Genomic DNA, 18,555 nt, shown 5'->3' with positions numbered 1-18,555 from the left:
TGGGCTGCACGATATGCCCCCGGCTGCGGATGTCTGGGCTGAGCAACAGAACAAATTCGGATGGAATAAGTTAACCATAGGTCTCTTAACTTAACAGCGAGATTTTTTAAGGTCCATAAAACCAAAACTGCTCAAACCGTTCCCAGGTCTTTTATTCCAATTTTAATAACATAGCATCATAGTCAGTAAAAAAATAAAAAATAAATATGTGAAACCCACCTATAAGCGAGAAAAAAATGTAGTAGGGTCACAATCCTAGTCAGCGGGACGCGGGGGGCGGGGGCCGGGTGGCGCAGCGGGCGAGCGGCGGCAGCAGGCGGCGTGGACGCCGGTGAGGAGGAGGGGGGCGGCGAGCCACGCCCAGAGCGAGCCGACGGCCGCCGCCGCCGCCGGCGGGAGCCCCTCCGCTCCAAATGCCCCTGTATCTCTCTGTTCGTCGCGGAACTTTGCCGTCCTGATCTCTCCCTTGGGGGAAACATCTCGTTGCAGATCTCCTACGCCGCCGCGGGCTGCTCCTCCAGGCTATTCTCCACGGCGCTTAACTACGTACGTGAGGCGCCCCTTCCCTCGGATCCACCCCTACCCTCTTCCCTGATCTGTCTGTTTTGTCTGAGGATGATAGTGAGTTGGATTTGTGGGTTTGCTTGCTGTGCAGCACCTCGATTCGCCGGAAAACAACTCCGACATGCCGTGGGAGTCCAAGGAGGCCAACATGAAGAAGGTGCTATTTGCCTCGTTCATTCGTTTCTCTCAGTCTGTTGGAGGGAGTTTCTAGGAGGATTGGGAGTTTAAAGGATGAGGCTATTAACTGTTTTGTTTGATTGGGGGACATGGGAATTTTGGTGTGATGGGGATGGAGAATTGAGGAATGAACTCCCTCATTTTCAATACCTGAGTAGGGGCAGGTAATTGGGAGGGAATTCCTCCTTTACTTCGCCTAAACAAATCTCAGCCATCCGTTTTTATTAATGATCTAATCTCCAACTAAACTCCCTATCAATTTCCACCACCTCTACGAAACAAGAGACTGGGATGAAAAATCAAATTCCCATCTTAATCTCTCCATCAATTCCCTCGTGTAAACTCCTAATCCCCTTCCCTCAGGTTGCCAAACAAGCCGTCTGTGATTTATGTATAGGACTGGAACAATCGCTGGTCTCTGCCGGCCGCGCGCTCGCTCGCCGCCGCCGCCACCCCACTCCACTCCGCTGGTCCTCGCGCGCTTGCCCGCCTGCTCCGGCCACTCGTCGCCGCCCACTGCTGCTCCCCTGTCGCAAAGAGAAAAACGAAAAAGGGAGAGAGGAAAGAAATGAGAAGATACGGCCTGTTTGGTTGGAGAGAGTTTTTATGAGGGATTGGGAGTTCGGAGGGATGAGGCTATTAACTGTTTTGTTTGATTGGGAGACATGATAATTTTGGTGGGATGGGGATGGGGAATTGAGGAATGAACTCTCTCCTTTTTAATACCTGGGTAGGGGGTGGGAATTGGGAGGGAATTCCTCCTTTACTTGGCCTAAACAAATCTCAGCCATCCGTTTTCATTAATAACCTAATCTCCAATTAAACTCCCTATCAATTTCCACCACCTCTACCAAACAAGAGACTGGGATAAAAAATCAAATTCTCATCTTAATCTCACCATTAATTCCCTCGTGTAAACTCCCAATCCCCTTCTCTCATGTTACCAAACAAGCCGTAGAAGAAGAAAGAGAAAAAAGAAGAGACATGGGTCTCACATTTTTTCTCATTCTCACTTACATGTGGGCCCAATAACTTTTTTATTTTTTATTTTATTGACTAGGATGTTACGTTAGTAAAACCAGGAAAAAAAACTGTTATGGGACCTCCATTGAACGGTTTAAGTGAGTTTAGGGTAGATATTTCTGTTTCGTGGTTAAGGGACCTTCGGTGAACTTATTCCAATACGGATCGGAATCGGATTTATCCAGAGCAGCCCAGCTTGGCAAGCCCGACCCATCTGAAAGCCTGAAAGGAAACATGCCAACAGGGAGTAATAAGCTGTCAGCTCCTTTTCTGCATCTTCCCACTCAAACAGTGGAAAACAGAAAATAGCCAGTCAACCAAACAGTTGTCTTGACTGAAAACATCAACCAAACAGTATTTTTGACTGAACACACACCAATTAATCATGTGTGCGTTTCAGGTTCAGTCCACTGGTCTGCCAAATTACAACAGAGCTTAAAAACGTTTTAGACCGTCTCCAACAACGCGACGCATACTCATTTATCCGTCGTGCACACTGATTTTGGGTAAAAAAAACAGCCTCCAACGGGAGAGGCAAATACGATACGTATATTGGGTAGCGGCCAAAGCGCTAGGCAAATATCCGTTTCCTCTCTCTACCGACGCAAAACACTGGAACGGAGCTCGCGCAGTCGCGCGGTGGGCCAGGGTGAGGCGGAGCTGGTGCGGCGAGGCGGAGCTCCCGCGGCGGGGCGGGAGCGCCGTCGGGGCGCGGTCGGAGCGCGCCGTCGGGGAGCACCGTCGGGGAGCGTCGTCGGAGCGCGCCGTCGGGGAGGAGGCGTAGTGGGCCCGTAGTGGCGTCAGGGCGGAGTGCGGCCGGCGGGGCGAGTCCGCGGTGGAGCGCGGTCGTCGCAGTTCCCGCTGCTCCGTTCCGAGCATCGCCGCCACGAGGATGAACTGTGCCGCGAGCCGCCGGCGGGTGTGCTCCGCCTGCCACCGCCGCTCCGCCCCGACCACAGCCGTCGCAAGGAGTCGTGCCGCGAGCCGCCAGCGGGCGCACTCCGCCCCGAGCAACGCCGTCGCGAGGACGGGCCGCGCCATAAGCCGCCGGCGGGAGCGTTCCGCCTGGCCATCGCCGCTCCGCCCCTGTGAGGATGAACGGCGCGCATCGCCGCTGCGAGGACGACCTGGAGCCGATGGCCGCCGGAGGGAGGAGGGAGGAGAGACGAGGGCTGGGACCCGCCTGCTCCGCTGATGCCGCTGCCACGACGGGAGGACGAGGTGAAGATAGAAAAAGATTGGGAGCACTGGGTTTGCTGTTGGAGAAGGGAATTTTTGAGTGTCCGACCTTTTTACTGTGCATCACCCAATCCATGATATGAGTATCTAGAATGGGTCTCCGCTGTTGGAGACGGTCTTAGGTCCCAAGTCCCAACCGTCGGTCTCTGGAGCTGACAAAGATACATTCCAACTGTATGAGAGTACGTAGGCCGTGTTTAGTTTTAAAATATTTCTTTAAACTTTTAACTTTTTCATCATATCAAAACTTTTCTACACACATAAACTTTCAACTTTTCCGTCACATTGTTTTAATTTTAATCAAAATTTCAATTTTGGTTTGATCTAAACACAGCTGTAGATATCAACACTCCACACTACAGTTCTAAAAAGAAAAAAAAACACTCCACACTAAAGCCATTCATGCTGTGAGCTAGCCTACGACAACATTATTCTTTCTTCCTTCCGAGCATTTTCACGGGCGCTTCGTTTCGCTTCACTGGGACTTCCAAACAATGTCGGCATTAGCAGACGTCGTATTCTGAATTCCTGATATTCTCGCGTAGCAAAAACGGTGCAATAAATACGAAGAACAGCAGCCCGGCCTCTGCAAAAGTGACGCGAGGAATTAAAAAGCCTATATATATATATATATATATATATATATATATATATATATATATATATATATATATATATATATATATATATATATATATATATATATATATATATATATATATATATATATATATATATATATATATATATATATATATATATATATATATATATATATATATATATATATATATATATATATATATATATATATATATATATATATATATATATATATATATATATATATATATATATATATATATATATATATATATATATATATATATATATATATATATTCACGTCATTATCCATGTGTGTCTGAGGATGGATTCTAATCTCTCGGATGGACATCCACCCGTTTCTTGCATGCCACCTAAATGATTATGAAAAAATCCAAAAAAAAATTCACAAGATAGGTTAATATGTAATATATCACTTAACAAACATGCAAGTTAAAATTCGACTTCTACAAGTTGTAACAAAAATAACAAATCAAACTCTAACCGGTATACGTATATTCACACTTAAATTTGTTATTTTTGTTACAACTTGTAAAAGTCGAATTTAAACTTGCATGTTTGTGAAGTGATATATTGCATATTAACCTATTATGTCAATTTTTTTGAAAATTTTTCATAACCATTTAAATGACATGCAAGAAACGGGTGAACGTCCACCCGAGAGTTTAAAACAGTTTCCCATGTGTGCCCCCTTACTCACTACTCAAGTAGGATCTGAGCGTTCCCTTTCCGTTGATTCACCGAGTTCGGCCATGGTTTGGAAGATTGCTACTGGTCCATGTCAAAACCCATACCAGATCAAAACATGCGTCCCTTTCGTCTTTGAGCGTGTTTTTCTTTCTCGCCATTAGACTTGGTTGGAGAGGCTATACCTGTACACATTGATTGATGGTGAAATGTGTCACTTGCTTTCCAGGTATAAATAATCAGCAATCTGGTTTATTTAAACAAATTCCAAATTCCAATCAACTGGAGTAGTCTATCTAGGATCGTGACAGGTCAGGTTCAGAAATTTTATGTGTATAGTAATATTTTTCCCATGGAGCTATTTGTTTAGGCTTGTATATCCACTGGATTCAGGTCTCAGATTTAGGGCCACTAGTAATAAATCCATATATCGCACGTGATATTATTATTAGTATTTTACTCCCTTCAAAACAGAATATAAGCATTTTTATAATTAGACACAGTTAAAGTAAATTTAATAGTATAGCCAACCAATGTTGTCAGGATCGGGATCGGGATACTACATAGTATCGTTTTGCTCAAAGTAATATCGTATCGTAGGATCGTATCGTAGTATCGGGATACTATGAGATTTTCTTTTTAATAAATTAATTAATATTTATATTAATTATATATAGCCATTCTATATAAAAAATGTAGTAATGATATATATCATGCAAATAGAGATATTTATCAAGAGAAACCACGTTGGTTTTGATATATTTAACCGATTTTTCATATAAATTTGAGCATATTTAGTTACATTATTTTCAAACCATGTTATTTTAAATAATATTTTGTAGTATCGTAGGGATCGTAGAATCGGGATACCAGATAAGATTTCGTAGGATCGTATAGTAATGAATAGTAGGATCGAGATACTATGAAAATTAGGATACTAGGTGGGATCGGTATCGTTTTGGCTTGGTAGGATCGTAGTATCGTAAGATACTAGGATACGAATCGGGATACTGACAACCTTGTAGCCAACTACTAGCCACTACTAGAAAAAGCATTTTTCCCAACGTAGGGGTCTTTTTTTCTCAGGCGGACATGAGCCTAGGAGTCGAATGACCGCCTACAAAAATATAAATCGAGGTGAAGTTCGCTGTCCGCCTGCGAAAATCAGGTGGACTACTTAAGCGGCGCCTGTGAAAATCATTTTCGCAGGCGGACCACCTAAGCCGCGCCGCGCACCTTATGTGGTCCGCCTGCAAAAATCGTATCTACCTAAAAAAAACTTCAAACCTTATCTAGTACTCCAACCCGTCCCTACCACTCATTTCTATCTTCTCAACTCTCTCTCTCTCTCTCCCTCCACCACCAGCTTCTCAGCTCCCCCATCCCCTCCCCTCCCCTCCCTCCCTCCCTCCACCGGCGGTGGATCGTGCGGCAGCGGCAGCAGCGGCGCGCGCGGACACGACGGCGGCTCCCCGGCCTCCCCTCCCAGATCTGGCCAGAGGGAGGCCGGGGGAGGGCGGCGGCGACGTGGTTCCCCGGCCTCCCCTCCCAGATCCGGATGGAGGGAGGCCGGGGGAGGGCGGCGGCGGCGCGCGTGGACGCGGTGGCGGCGGCGGCGCACGACCGCGGCGGCGACCCGGTGCGACCACAGCGGCTCCTCGGCCTCCCCTCCCAGATCCGGCCGGAGAGAGGCCGGGGGAAGGCAGCGGCGGCGCGCGCGGACACGGTGGCGGCGGCGGCGCGCGTACGCGGCGGCGGCGGCTCCCCCGGCCTCCCCTCCCAGATCCGGCCGGAGGGAGGCCGGGGGAGGGCTGCGGCGGTGGCTCCCGGTGCTGCGGCGGCGGTGGCGGCGAGGCAATTTTTTTTTGTTTTTTATTGGATTTTCGCAGGCGGGCCATTTGCCCGCTTGCGAAAATGGATGATTTTCACCGTCGTCCGTCTGCAGGCGGTCCTCCCCTCCGCTTGCGAAAATTGGTTTTGGCCGCTTGCAAAAATGCTTTTCCTAGTAGTGAGCTTCAAATCATTTATAACCAATGTAATAGCTCATTTATACAATAGTTACCTATGAGCATATACTACACCATTAATATATGGTCCCATCTCTCATACACCCACAACATATTGGAGTCCGTGTTGCAGCTAGCTACAAATCTGTAGCCCGCTTTATTTCTCTCTCTTCTCTCCTCCACATGTGTTTACACCTGACTGTGTTGCAACTAGCTACAAATCTGTAGCCCGCTTTTTTTCTCTTTCTCTTCTCTCCTCTACATGTGCTTACAGCTGACTTATAGCCTGCTACTGTACTCGCTCTTATAAGAAAGTTGGTATGATTAAATGAGAGTGCTGTGATTGGAAAAGAAGTGGAAGTAGGTGGGAAATTTGAATGGTCGAGGGTTATTATTGGTTGAGAAGAGAATGTTGGTGGAGAAATTGTTATATTTTGAGATAAATTCTAAATGCTAGAAATTATTATATTTTGGGACGAAGGGAGCACTTATGATTATTAGTTATATACTACATATATTGGCAAGATATTAAATTATGGACTTAAGCTAAAACAAGAGCCAGCATCAGGTACAACTTGTTAATTACTAATTATAAAATTAGAATCAAATTAACAAAATAATATATTTAGAGTTCAAGACCTTGTTTGGGGAATTGAAGATTCTAGGAAAGAGTAAGAATCCCAACTGGTGATAATCTAAATAAGCCGTGTTACCCAACTTTTGTCTACTAAACCATTTTGTATATTTTGTAGCTTATAACTATCGAAATTTACATTATGATTGAGAGAGCTAGAGATTCCGAGAAAAAGCCATTGTTTAACGAGTTTTGAAAATATGAAAATAGCTATGTTTCTCAGCTTATAGCCACTAGTTCGGGCTTGTTTGGTTTAGTGACCTACCAATTCTATGGCCAAAATCTAACTAAATTTTGTTGCTACTTATTCTTTGATAGGGTGGAATTCATATTTTATATATGTTTGATTCCCTACCAATATATATTTGATATGGTGAAGAAAGTTTTAGCGTGTAAATTGGTAGGGCATAATTTAACATCAATCTAAAATAACCATTTATTTTCTTTTGATTATGTAGTTACTTATCGACGGAGCCAGAGATACTAGAGTTCATCAGTTGTTATTGCCCCAAAAAAAAACTCCCCCGAACGGAGCCAAGATGGATAGAACTTCACATTATTATTTATCATTATAGAACAACTAAAACTAAAGAGTGCTTGGTATTTTTCAATTGCATATTTAGTTTAAAGCCAACTCTCGATACGATCTAAACACACCATTGGTCTAACCAATTGCAAGATTTTTAAGGTTAATGTAGGAGTTTCCTCAAAATGCCCAATCTTTATGCATGTTAATTAGAGGTCTCCTACATTTGTCACATTAACTAATCCTAAAAAGGTGAACAGGCTATAAAATCCCACACTAATAAGAAATCCTATAAATTCTCATGATAATTTGAAGAAGATAAAATCATATCTTCAATGTCATCATGCCCTCATCATATTTTCAAACTCACCGACGGATATGTACATCGCCTACCACTTAAATACTCTCTCCGTCATAAAATATATATAGTATCTTTTGAGTGGATGAGATAAATCCAATTTCCCACACTAATAAGAAAGCCTATAAATTCTCACGATAATTTGAAGAAGATAAAATCATATCTTCGATGTCACCATGGACACCTCATCATATTTTCAAAATCACCACAGACGCCTCGTTATCGATATGTACATTGCCTACCACTTAAATACTCCATCCGTCGCAAAATATAGTAACTTTTGAGTAGATGAGATAAATCGTAGTACCATAAATCTGGATAGGACCAATATAGTAATAAATACATGTAAATGCGAAAACGCATGTCAAATATAGGACTTGAACTTAGGTGGGCTAGTTCCACCTGAAGAAATCTAATCAGTTGAGTTACGCTCACTTCGCTCAACACAAAAAAAAAGGTTTTATCAATTTCGAAATTTATAAATATTCAAGATGTATTTAGTTTTTTTTTCAACTGTTGATGATACTTTTTATGGCTTTTTTTTTACAATTTATTAAATCCAAATTTAGTAATTTATAATACCAAGTTTTTTAAAATATGTTGCATGCTCATGGTAACAAACAAGGTTGTATAATGGAATATTGGAAGAACATACTCCCTGCGTTGCAAAATAAGTTAATTTATAGAGTTTTATTTTTTTTCAAATAAATTGGTTTCTACTATCTTACTTAACCTCGGCCCACAAAATTTGACAGTTGTATCTTTCTCCAATACCTTTTATCTACCCTATCCACGCACTAATATTTTTCTATTGATAATGAATAATGAGTATTTTGGTCTTTTCCTATTATTGTTAGGGGTCCTTTGGACTAGAGGAAAAATCAAAGGAAATAAAAAGATTGAAGATCCTAAGGATTCAGGTACTATAGCACCATTTGGTTTACTTGAATCAGTCACTAAAAGCAAAGGAAAGTTTCCTACTCGAGCGATTTCAAGGGGAAAAACGTGGGGGAAAAAACATGCACTATGAGCTTTTTTTCTTTTTCTTTTTCTTCCCGTGGGTCGTGGGAATGACAAGCGAAGTGCGATCACGTGATGGCCATAGACTTACTGTATTGATTTATCATAGCTTTACTTTCTAGTATATTCATTAACATGCATGTAAAGTTTTCAACAGTGTACCTTACGATATCTACAAGTCTTTATTTGTTTTATAATCCCTATTTTACACAAGCAACCGTGTCCAATTTCTATGTCCTTTTCTAATCACCGTTCTAAAGGTGTCCTTCAAGTTTATTTCGTGTTGAAGCAGGAGACAAACTCCATCCCCTATTCGACCGAAACATTTTCTTTCTCACCAACCAAAGAGGGTTTTACTTATGGTAAATACTTCTCGACTTGTACTTCTAACCAAAAAGGTTTTACTTGTAGCAAATACTTTTTGACTCATGAGACATATAAATTTCAAATAACCGACGCTTGGAAAGAAGTGTTAGAGCCTACTACAAGAGGAAATTAAGTGCTATTCAAATAGGGCTGATGGAGCGTGAAGATTAGAAATCGTTTTTATGCATCGGAAGGGAAATAAGGACCATCCATTGGCAAGCACTTAAGGACAATGGCTGGATTAATGAACTCCGGCAGCTTATTCATGATCCATATCCAACCTTCTCCCATCTGCTTATGCCTTGGACTAACCATCCCTTAGAGGGTATTGTGAAAAGATCCTTGATTCCTAATGAAATGATGAAGTAGTGGTGTGATATGTCGTCGAGCGAGGAATATTCCTTGGAAAGATGCCTCGGGAACCACTCTAACCACTCTTGCAAGCTAGCGCCAAAAGATATGGGGACCACATAAATGTACAACCATACCCTTAGGTTTTTAGCATGACATGGATATTGTAGTAACTTCCTATGTATCCTCCGGGGTAAGATTGTAACTTCACATCTACCTCCAGGGACTGTGTAAGCCGGTAATAATCCTGTAGCACGACACAAACATAATCAATAGTAAAATAACACACTACTTGTACATATTAGGCTTTGCATTTCGAGTTCATCTCATTTTCATGATATGCGGGGGAAATAATATCTCCTCACCTATCCCCTATTTATCTGTGACAAGATATGATAGATCTATTTATTTTGGATGGAGGGAGTAGATAAACACTAACCAAATACAGGAAACATAGGTTAAAGTGTTTGGATGACGCTAATGCAGATGAACCCGAATTCATGCGTCACATGAAGCGACAGATAAGATTTGGTACCTACCAACCAGGGGCTGTCCATCCAAACTTCACTTCCTACAAGACTGGAAAGCCGGACTGTGATCAAAATTGGGCATACCATGCCTGATGATTGGCCACATCCAGCCCTGTTTATGACGCGATTACTGACCCATGAACAACCAATGAAGATTCTATATCAGGTCGTAGGATATCTTGACAGCAACAGAAACACCAAACGATCGCAGCATGGCAAAAATTAAACACTCTCCAAAGATGGGGATGGTACGAAAGATAGGCCGAGCTGGTCGTGAGGCAGACGCCTCCTCCTCCCCCGAGCTCCTCCCCGGTCCAGCCCAGCCAGCCAGCCGGACCAGCCAGGACGGTTCCCTTCCACCTACTGTAACACCATTGAAGCGCCTCAATATTCGTGTGGAGCAAGCCGCTGACGCCGCCCCCACCGTCGGATCCGCGGTCGGGCCCCACATCCGCCGTTCACTGGGCCGCCGGACCCACCGCCCACGCCGCGGCCAGTGGCTACGCGCTGCATTAACGCCCGCCTCCATAACCTCCCCCCTCCTCATCCCGGATCTACGCGTGCGTGGGGCGAAAGACACTGACCGTGGGCCCTTCGGCTACCGTGGGGCCCAGCGTCATGGACTGGCTAGGCTAGGGAGCTCTGTATGAGGCATCCTGTGTTTTCTCTGGGGCGCATTCAATTCTGCACCAAACTGCAACCCGTCGGATACAGATCACACGGCCCCCACACCCGCGCGGCTCGCCCACTGACCATGGGCCCACGGACGCCAGCCCAACCCCGGCCTGCACAACGTGGCCTCGCCATCTCCCGACCGCTCGATCCCCCCGTGTCCCGTCCGTCCCCGTAGATCACCGGAGAGAGATCATAACGGCCACGCCGGCACACGGCGCGTACGGCGCACCGGTGGAGGAGAGGAAGCGGGCACCGGCGCCTCTGACCCAAGAGAGACCTGACCGACCCCTCCTCTCTGCTGTGCACTTCACCCGCACCAAGGCAAAAAAAAAAAAAAAAGGCGACGCGGAACGCAACAAAATACTAAGCGCGCACGCATCCATCCGGCCGTTTGACCGCGCAACCCGGCTGCTGCTGCCGCTGCCTGCCTCAGCGTCGTCAGCGTCTCGCCATCCCCGCCCCCACCTCACCCCCACGCTCCGCTGGTTCTATTTTTCTCTCGCGTCCACACGACGGGGGGGCCTCCTCTCCTCTCCCTCCTCCCCTCGTCTCCACACTAGACTTGCCATTTTGACCCTCCGCTTGCTCCCTCCTCCCGTTCCTATCTCCCCGCCGCCGTACATAAGTGCTTTCTTTAATCGGATGCGTCCCCTCCCCTCGCCACCAGTTCGTTCGCTCGCTCGCTCGCTCGCTCGCCTTGTTAATCTATCCCTCCCTCTCTCCCGCCCCTCCGTCCGCCGTGGAGGGTTAGGGTTTTGAGGGTTCGCTCGCCTCGGCGAGGCTTTATCTCTCTACCAGTAGTCTCTTACTCTTCTTCGTTGGGCCGTGGGTTAGGAATCGGGTTGTGAGGCGTGTGGGAGGGGCGGGGTAGATCCAAGGAAGAGGACTTTCTCGAGTTTACGCCGTGGTGTTTTGCTTCGGCGAGGAGGCGGCGGCATGAGCTTTGGGGGCCTCTTTGACGGCGGCGGCGGGGGAGGCATGCAGTTCCCTTTCGCCAGTGGCTTCGCGTCCTCGCCGGCGCTCTCCCTCGCGCTGGTATGCGTTCGGCGGCTGTCGCGGACCGGGGTTGCGTCAGCTGTTCGTAGACACGAGAGTTTTCTCCTCGATCGAGAGGTTATTGATTGATTCTCTATTTTGTTGACAGGACAACGCCGGCGGTGGCATCGGCGGGCGGATGCTCGGCGGCGGCGCTGGCGCTGGTTCTAGCGCGGGCGGCGCGATGACGAGGGACACTGAGGCGGAGAACGACAGCCGGTCGGGAAGCGACCATCTCGACGCCATCTCGGCCGCCGGCGAGGACGACGTCGAGGACGCCGAGCCCAGCAACTCCCGCAAGAGGAAGAAGCGATACCACCGCCACACGCCGCAGCAGATCCAAGAGCTCGAAGCGTAAAGCAAATTCCCCTCTCAACGCTCGCTCGTACTTTGCATCCTTCTCCTCTGTGCCAACCTTTTTCTCTTTGTCCTCTCATGCATGGATCGATGCGTCCGTCTTGTGTAGGCTGTTCAAGGAGTGCCCCCATCCGGACGAGAAGCAGCGCGCCGAGCTCAGCAGGAGGCTCTCCCTCGATGCGCGGCAGGTCAAGTTCTGGTTCCAGAATCGCCGCACGCAGATGAAGGTAAATCATCCGCGAGAACATCGCATCGTGTGCCTTAGTCTTCTTCTCTCGTCGGCGTTCGAGCCGGTTCGTTTCGTGCAATTTCCTGACACGGTTTCATGATCCCCCCGCGCGCGCCGCGATCTTCGTTTTACCAAGACGCAACTGGAGCGGCACGAGAACGCGCTTCTCAAGCAGGAGAACGACAAGCTGCGCGCCGAGAACATGACGATCCGGGAGGCGATGCGCAGCCCAATGTGCGGCAGCTGCGGGAGCCCCGCCATGCTCGGGGAGGTGTCCCTAGAGGAGCAGCACCTGCGCATCGAGAATGCGCGCCTCAAGGACGAGCTCAACCGCGTGTGCGCCCTCGCCACCAAGTTCCTAGGCAAGCCCATCTCCCTCCTGTCGCCGCCGCCCTTGCTGCAGCCGCACCTCTCGCTGCCTATGCCTAACTCGTCGCTGGAGCTAGCGATCGGAGGCATCGGTGGCTTAGGGTCTCTCGGTACACTACCCGGCTGTATGAATGAGTTCGCCGGAGGCGTGTCGAGCCCGATGGGCACGGTGATCACGCCTGCGCGCGCAACCGGGGCTGCTATACCATCGCTGGTGGGTAACATCGACAGGTCCGTGTTCTTAGAGCTTGCAATCAGCGCGATGGACGAACTTGTCAAGATGGCACAGATGGACGATCCATTGTGGGTTCCGGCACTGCCTGGTTCTCCCAGCAAGGAGGTGCTCAACTTTGAGGAGTATCTTCACTCCTTCCTACCGTGCATTGGCATGAAGCCTGCCGGCTACGTCTCTGAGGCCTCGAGGGAATCCGGTCTAGTCATCATCGACAACAGCCTTGCCCTTGTAGAGACCCTCATGGATGAGGTTTGGGCTAATGTCCTCCACATTTCGCACCGTATACTTATGTTCCGTTCCAATCCTATAATGTACTAATGTTGGTGTTACTTGCATTCATTTCACAGAGACGGTGGTCTGACATGTTCTCGTGCATGATTGCTAAGGCAACAGTGCTTGAGGAGGTGTCTACCGGCATTGCAGGAAGCAGAAATGGCGCGTTGCTGCTGGTGAGTGCTGATCAACAGTGCTAATGTTCATTTATCTTACATAGTGTAAGACGTAGCTAACATATTTTCTTTCTGAATTGTTAATTTTTCTTGTGTTTGCTTGCAACAGATGAAGGCTGAGCTACAGGTGCTCTCACCTCTAGTACCAATTAGGGAGGTTACATTTCTCCGGTTTTGTAAGCAGCTGGCTGAGGGTGCATGGGCAGTAGTTGATGTGTCCATTGATGGTTTAGTGAGAGATCATAATTCTGGAACGGCACCCACAGGTGGAAATGTGAAGTGTAGGAGGGTACCTTCCGGCTGTGTGATGCAAGACACTCCCAATGGGTATTGCAAGGTAACAACTAACAAGAAGCCATTTAAATGGTTTCTCTGTTCTCTCACAATAATGGTTCACTATGATTAATGTGGCAGTAAGTCAGTTAATAGTATTGTCATCTTGTAGTTCTGAACAGGTTTGCTGGATTTTTTTTATTTTTTATTTTGAAAGGGACTGCTTTTTATTTTTTATTTTGAAAGGGACTGCTGGATTTTTTACATCGAAGTAACTGGTCAAAGTTTACCCCGGCGTTTTAGAGCTATGTTAATTCCACTACTTCTCCACTACCACTATCACTATGCACTGCTCAGAACTTGGGGATGACGTTTGTTTAAGAGTGTGTGATTAGTTTAATGGTGCGATTTGCTGATGCCCATGCAGCATAGTGTTCACAAGTCAAGGCCTAATAGGTTAATTAGGGTTATGAGCCCACTACCCAAAATAAACAATTCGTTTGGTCAACGAGGAGATGGAGTATACAATTTATTTAGAATAATTAAGTGTTTTTGTGGATCCAACACTGTTCCCCAAACATGTTTTCTTTTGCTTGTTTATTCTTAGCTCCAACTTTCCTAGGGGATTAGATGCTTCTACCCCTTGGATGGTGCACCTTGGGTAACTTCTTGTCCGCAATTTAATCAATATGTCCCTTACATGTTGAAATCTGGACCACTTGCTCCTATTTGGTTGAAAAATTGGTCTCTATGTCCTTGGGTTTTCACAATTCTTAATTTGATCTCAATCTGTGGCACTAATGAAGGAAACATTTTGTTTAGAATTTCTAAGGTGAACAAACCAACAACATATCCGGCATCTAATCTGTTTTTAATAGATTTGAAGTAAAGAGCAGTTGGATGGGATTAGGGATTTCAGTAGAAATACCACCTGATCTAGGGGCTTTTAGGAAACATATTTGGTTCTACTATTCCTTTGTCAACTTAATCACATGCTGGTTTATAATATGCACATCATGTTGGTGAGTTCATTCACTTTCTTGAAGAGTTCAGATGGAGAAATAACTCTTAAACTAGTTGGCATGCACGCCCTAAAAATAAAAAAAACTAGTTGCACGCATCATTCAGAAGTTTGGGTATATCGCATGGCAATGAATTAACAATGTTGCACTCTTGATCGAAATGATTGAAATTTGTTGGCTAATCCATGTGCACAGACATCTGCTGTTGTTTCTTTGTGTTATTTTTTTATGTTGCTCAAGATATGAAAATCTTTCTTCAGTAGTTCCCTCATGTGTACTCTTTTCCCGTACTGTGCACTCCTTGCTTTCTTGATACATTATTTCGGATGAATCCAGTTCTTAGTCTGTTTGCTTATGAATAACAACAGATCAAAATGTCTCAACCCTTAGGCCAGATATAAATTAGTAACTAAACAAATTATACGCTAATGCCAAGTTACTTGTTGGTGGTCAACAGTATAGGTTCACATCTCGAGGCTGGTTAACAGGCAAACCTTGCACATTTTTTACGTTTCTGCCCCTACTTGACCAACAGCAAAGAGGGGAAGAAAACTTAGGGTAAAAACAAAAATGTGCTCTGCACTGTGAAGCCACAGTAGGGTGTTGTATTGCACTGCAGAGCTCTCATCTGATGTATTGCACCTAAAGACACATGCATGTGGGCGTGCATTTATGGGCTAACGGATGCATTTACCCTGTAGGTCACATGGGTTGAGCATACGGAATACGATGAGGCATCAGTGCACCAGCTCTACCGTCCACTCCTTCGGTCTGGTCTCGCCTTTGGCGCCAGGCGTTGGCTTGCGACGCTGCAGCGCCAATGCGAATGCCTTGCCATCCTCATGTCCTCTGCTACAGTGACAGCAAATGACTCGACTGGTACAGGAAATTCTGAACCTCTACTTGCCATTTTCCATCTAAAACGAGCTCAATTTGCGGAATCAACTGTGCGCAAATTTTGCATGGAATTCATTTCGGTTGACGTCATTCAAACAGGACAAACTGAAAGAATATCTCCATTGTTCGAGTAGAATGGCCAGTGCAGTTGTAGGACAGATATCTTGGCTTGGAATACTGATAATTACGTGTTGCATTTGATGCATGCAGCTATATCGCAAGAGGGCAAGCGAAGCATGCTGAAGCTGGCACGCCGGATGACGGAGAACTTCTGTGCTGGGGTGAGCGCATCGTCTGCACGTGAATGGAGCAAGCTGGATGGTGCGACCGGTAGCATCGGGGAGGACGTGCGCGTGATGGCACGGAAGAGCGTGAGCGAGCCTGGAGAGCCACCGGGCGTGGTGCTGAGCGCGGCCACCTCGGTGTGGGTGCCCGTGGCTCCGGAGAAGCTCTTCAACTTCCTGCGCGATGAGCAGCTGCGTGCGGAGTGGGACATCCTCAGCAATGGAGGCCCCATGCAGGAGATGACCCAGATCGCCAAGGGGCAGCGGGATGGGAACTCGGTTTCACTCCTCAGGGCCAGTGTGAGTATTTGCTACCCCAAATCTGCTCTAAACATTTCTTCTTTTGTGCGGTGCCTAACTGGATAGTACTACTGTATATAGTAAAACGTAGAGTAATTTTTTAGCAGTACGTGCCATCAATTTCGAACAAAACAGCACAGTAGATAAGGCTAACCATTTTCGGTGGTCTCTTCCGACACAAGCCTGCACACAAGCTGGTATGCTGTATGTATTGCATTAATCACAAGTATGGGCCAATGTAATGTAGGTGTGCGTTCCATTTCTAGGTGATGGGTGGGCTATTAATTCTAAAGTTATTCCACCTTATTCGTTTGTTAACTTGCTATAGGCCTATAGTAGACGATTTAAAGTTCTTGGTCTGTAGTATTTATTAGTAGCCCTTTTCTTATCTTCAACCCAAACTCTACTTAGCACTGCACTTAATCACTTATATACTGATCAGTGCATTGACAAGAAGATTGCTGAAAGCTAGGTAGAGACATTGTGCCTAACAAAGAAAAGTTTATAAGTTCCCGTAGCCTAAATGAGAGGTTAGCAAGTTTTGTGAGACCTCTACTAATGTCTTTCCTTTCCAGAAAAAAAGGCTACTCCTGTCTAAACTATGAACACCGTACCCGATAACCAATATTGTAAACTGACGATGACATGGAGAAGATCACAAACAAAAAGTCTGGCAACTTTCCATCAGATATTGTTCGGTTAGAGAAAAAAGGGTCGTAATCAAGGCCCGACTAGAACGACTAGCACCGAACTTTACACGAGGTCTGCAGAAGAGGACAAACTAGGACAGAACAGGGTAGGAAACGCAGATCTGCTTGAAAAAGGTGTCAGGTTGACAACTTGCACTACTGTGTTGTGTGTGTACCATGCGTTAGCATGCATCCGGATCCTGTATGCAGATCATGATTCCAGGGACTGCTTGACAAGAAAAACATAGGAAAAACAAATCCTCCAAACACTAGCATCTCCGGATAATGAGGCTAATGTCTGAACTGTTTATGACTGGTCAGATGTTAACTAGTCTCGCGGGTACAATGTCACTATTAAATTTCGTTCTTTACCCCCATGAATCCTTTTCTCTAATTATGTTGCTTCTGTAGTTCATAATATTTTGCAGAAAATAAAACAAGATATTTTCTTTTTTACCTTTTCTGATGCAGGCTGTGAGTGCCAACCAGAGCAGCATGCTGATACTTCAGGAGACGTGCACCGACGCTTCTGGCTCCATTGTTGTGTACGCTCCGGTAGACATCCCGGCAATGCAGCTTGTCATGAATGGTGGCGACTCCACCTATGTTGCTCTGCTTCCATCCGGATTCGCCATCCTGCCCGATGGGCCTCGCATCGGCGCCACCGGGTACGAGACGGGCGGCTCTCTGCTCACCGTGGCGTTCCAGATTCTTGTCAACAACCAGCCCACCGCCAAGCTCACCGTGGAATCGGTCGAGACCGTGAACAATCTCATCTCCTGCACCATCAAGAAGATCAAGACGGCGCTGCAGTGCGACGCCTGAGTGTTTACAGTGGATTTATGTCCGCGGGGATACGCCGGCGGCGACGAGCCTGAGTCAAGAACGAACCGCGCGTTGAAAAAAGAAAATAACCTTTGCTAGGTGATAAGGATCTTGCTTGGCCGGTCCTTAGCACAGAGCAATGGTGGTGGTTCGGGTATTGACTCTGGCCTCTACCGTACGCCGATCTCTCCCCGGCAGCCGGTGATCATTGGATGATACAGTACCATGCATTTTGGACATTTCTTCGAGGGGTTAAACTTATGCTTTAGTTTCGTCGTCTTAGGGAGTCAAACCTGTATACTTTTGGCAGTTGGCTCATCGTTGCTCTAGTGTTGTTTGTTTTTTGTTGTGCTATGGCTGTATGAGGTAGCCTGTACTAGTAGTTTCTCGGAAATGCTGGGTTCATACTGTACTAGTGTCGTCCATACTTCATATAGGTTATGGTACAAGTGTAGGATCAAATTGAAGGTTTCAGAAAGTGTATCAGCCAATAATGTCTGTTTGACAGTGGCATTGCTATGGATCAGCTGAAAATTGTTTTTTGCAATACACATGGGATCAAAGCTATGGATTGGTGTTTGCATGTACTACTACAGTTAGTTGTACGTGCTGGCCTGCAAATACTCGAGCAGCATGACGCCTGGTGCAAGGAAATACTAGTACCAGTACTAGTACTCTACAGTGCTACGACCACATAAGATCCTGTCTACCCCGGAACAGTGAGTACTGAGCATTTCATGTTCACCAGCGCAGCTGTGTGTACGTGCCTGCAGGACTGCGATGGCGATGGGTCATGGGAGTCTACCCAG

The 18,555-nt window shown here is 46.2% G+C and overlaps 1 protein-coding gene and 1 long non-coding RNA gene across 2 annotated transcripts; both read left to right on the top strand.

The window, feature by feature from the left end:
- Nucleotides 1-204: 204 nt before the first annotated feature.
- Nucleotides 205-1,000, top strand: LOC107280016 (uncharacterized). The gene is made up of 2 exons (XR_010739745.1): nt 205-546; nt 656-1,000. It is a non-coding gene; the product is annotated as an uncharacterized lncRNA (long non-coding RNA).
- Nucleotides 1,001-11,264: 10,264 nt separating this feature from the next.
- Nucleotides 11,265-18,313, top strand: LOC4330297 (homeobox-leucine zipper protein ROC5-like). Its single transcript, NM_001416820.1, has 9 exons — nt 11,265-11,817; nt 11,927-12,171; nt 12,284-12,401; nt 12,540-13,256; nt 13,355-13,456; nt 13,566-13,793; nt 15,453-15,630; nt 15,859-16,232; nt 17,393-18,313. The coding sequence occupies exons 1-9, from the start codon at nt 11,719-11,721 to the stop codon at nt 17,744-17,746; spliced, it is 2,415 nt and encodes an 804-aa protein (NP_001403749.1). The 5' UTR covers nt 11,265-11,718; the 3' UTR covers nt 17,747-18,313.
- Nucleotides 18,314-18,555: the final 242 nt, after the last annotated feature.

Source organism: Oryza sativa, chromosome 2 (genome assembly GCF_034140825.1).
Source record: "Oryza sativa Japonica Group chromosome 2, ASM3414082v1".
NCBI classification, from domain to species: domain Eukaryota; kingdom Viridiplantae; phylum Streptophyta; class Magnoliopsida; order Poales; family Poaceae; genus Oryza; species Oryza sativa.
Note: the sequence above shows the minus strand (reverse complement) of the source record. Positions and strands in the feature narration are given on the sequence as shown.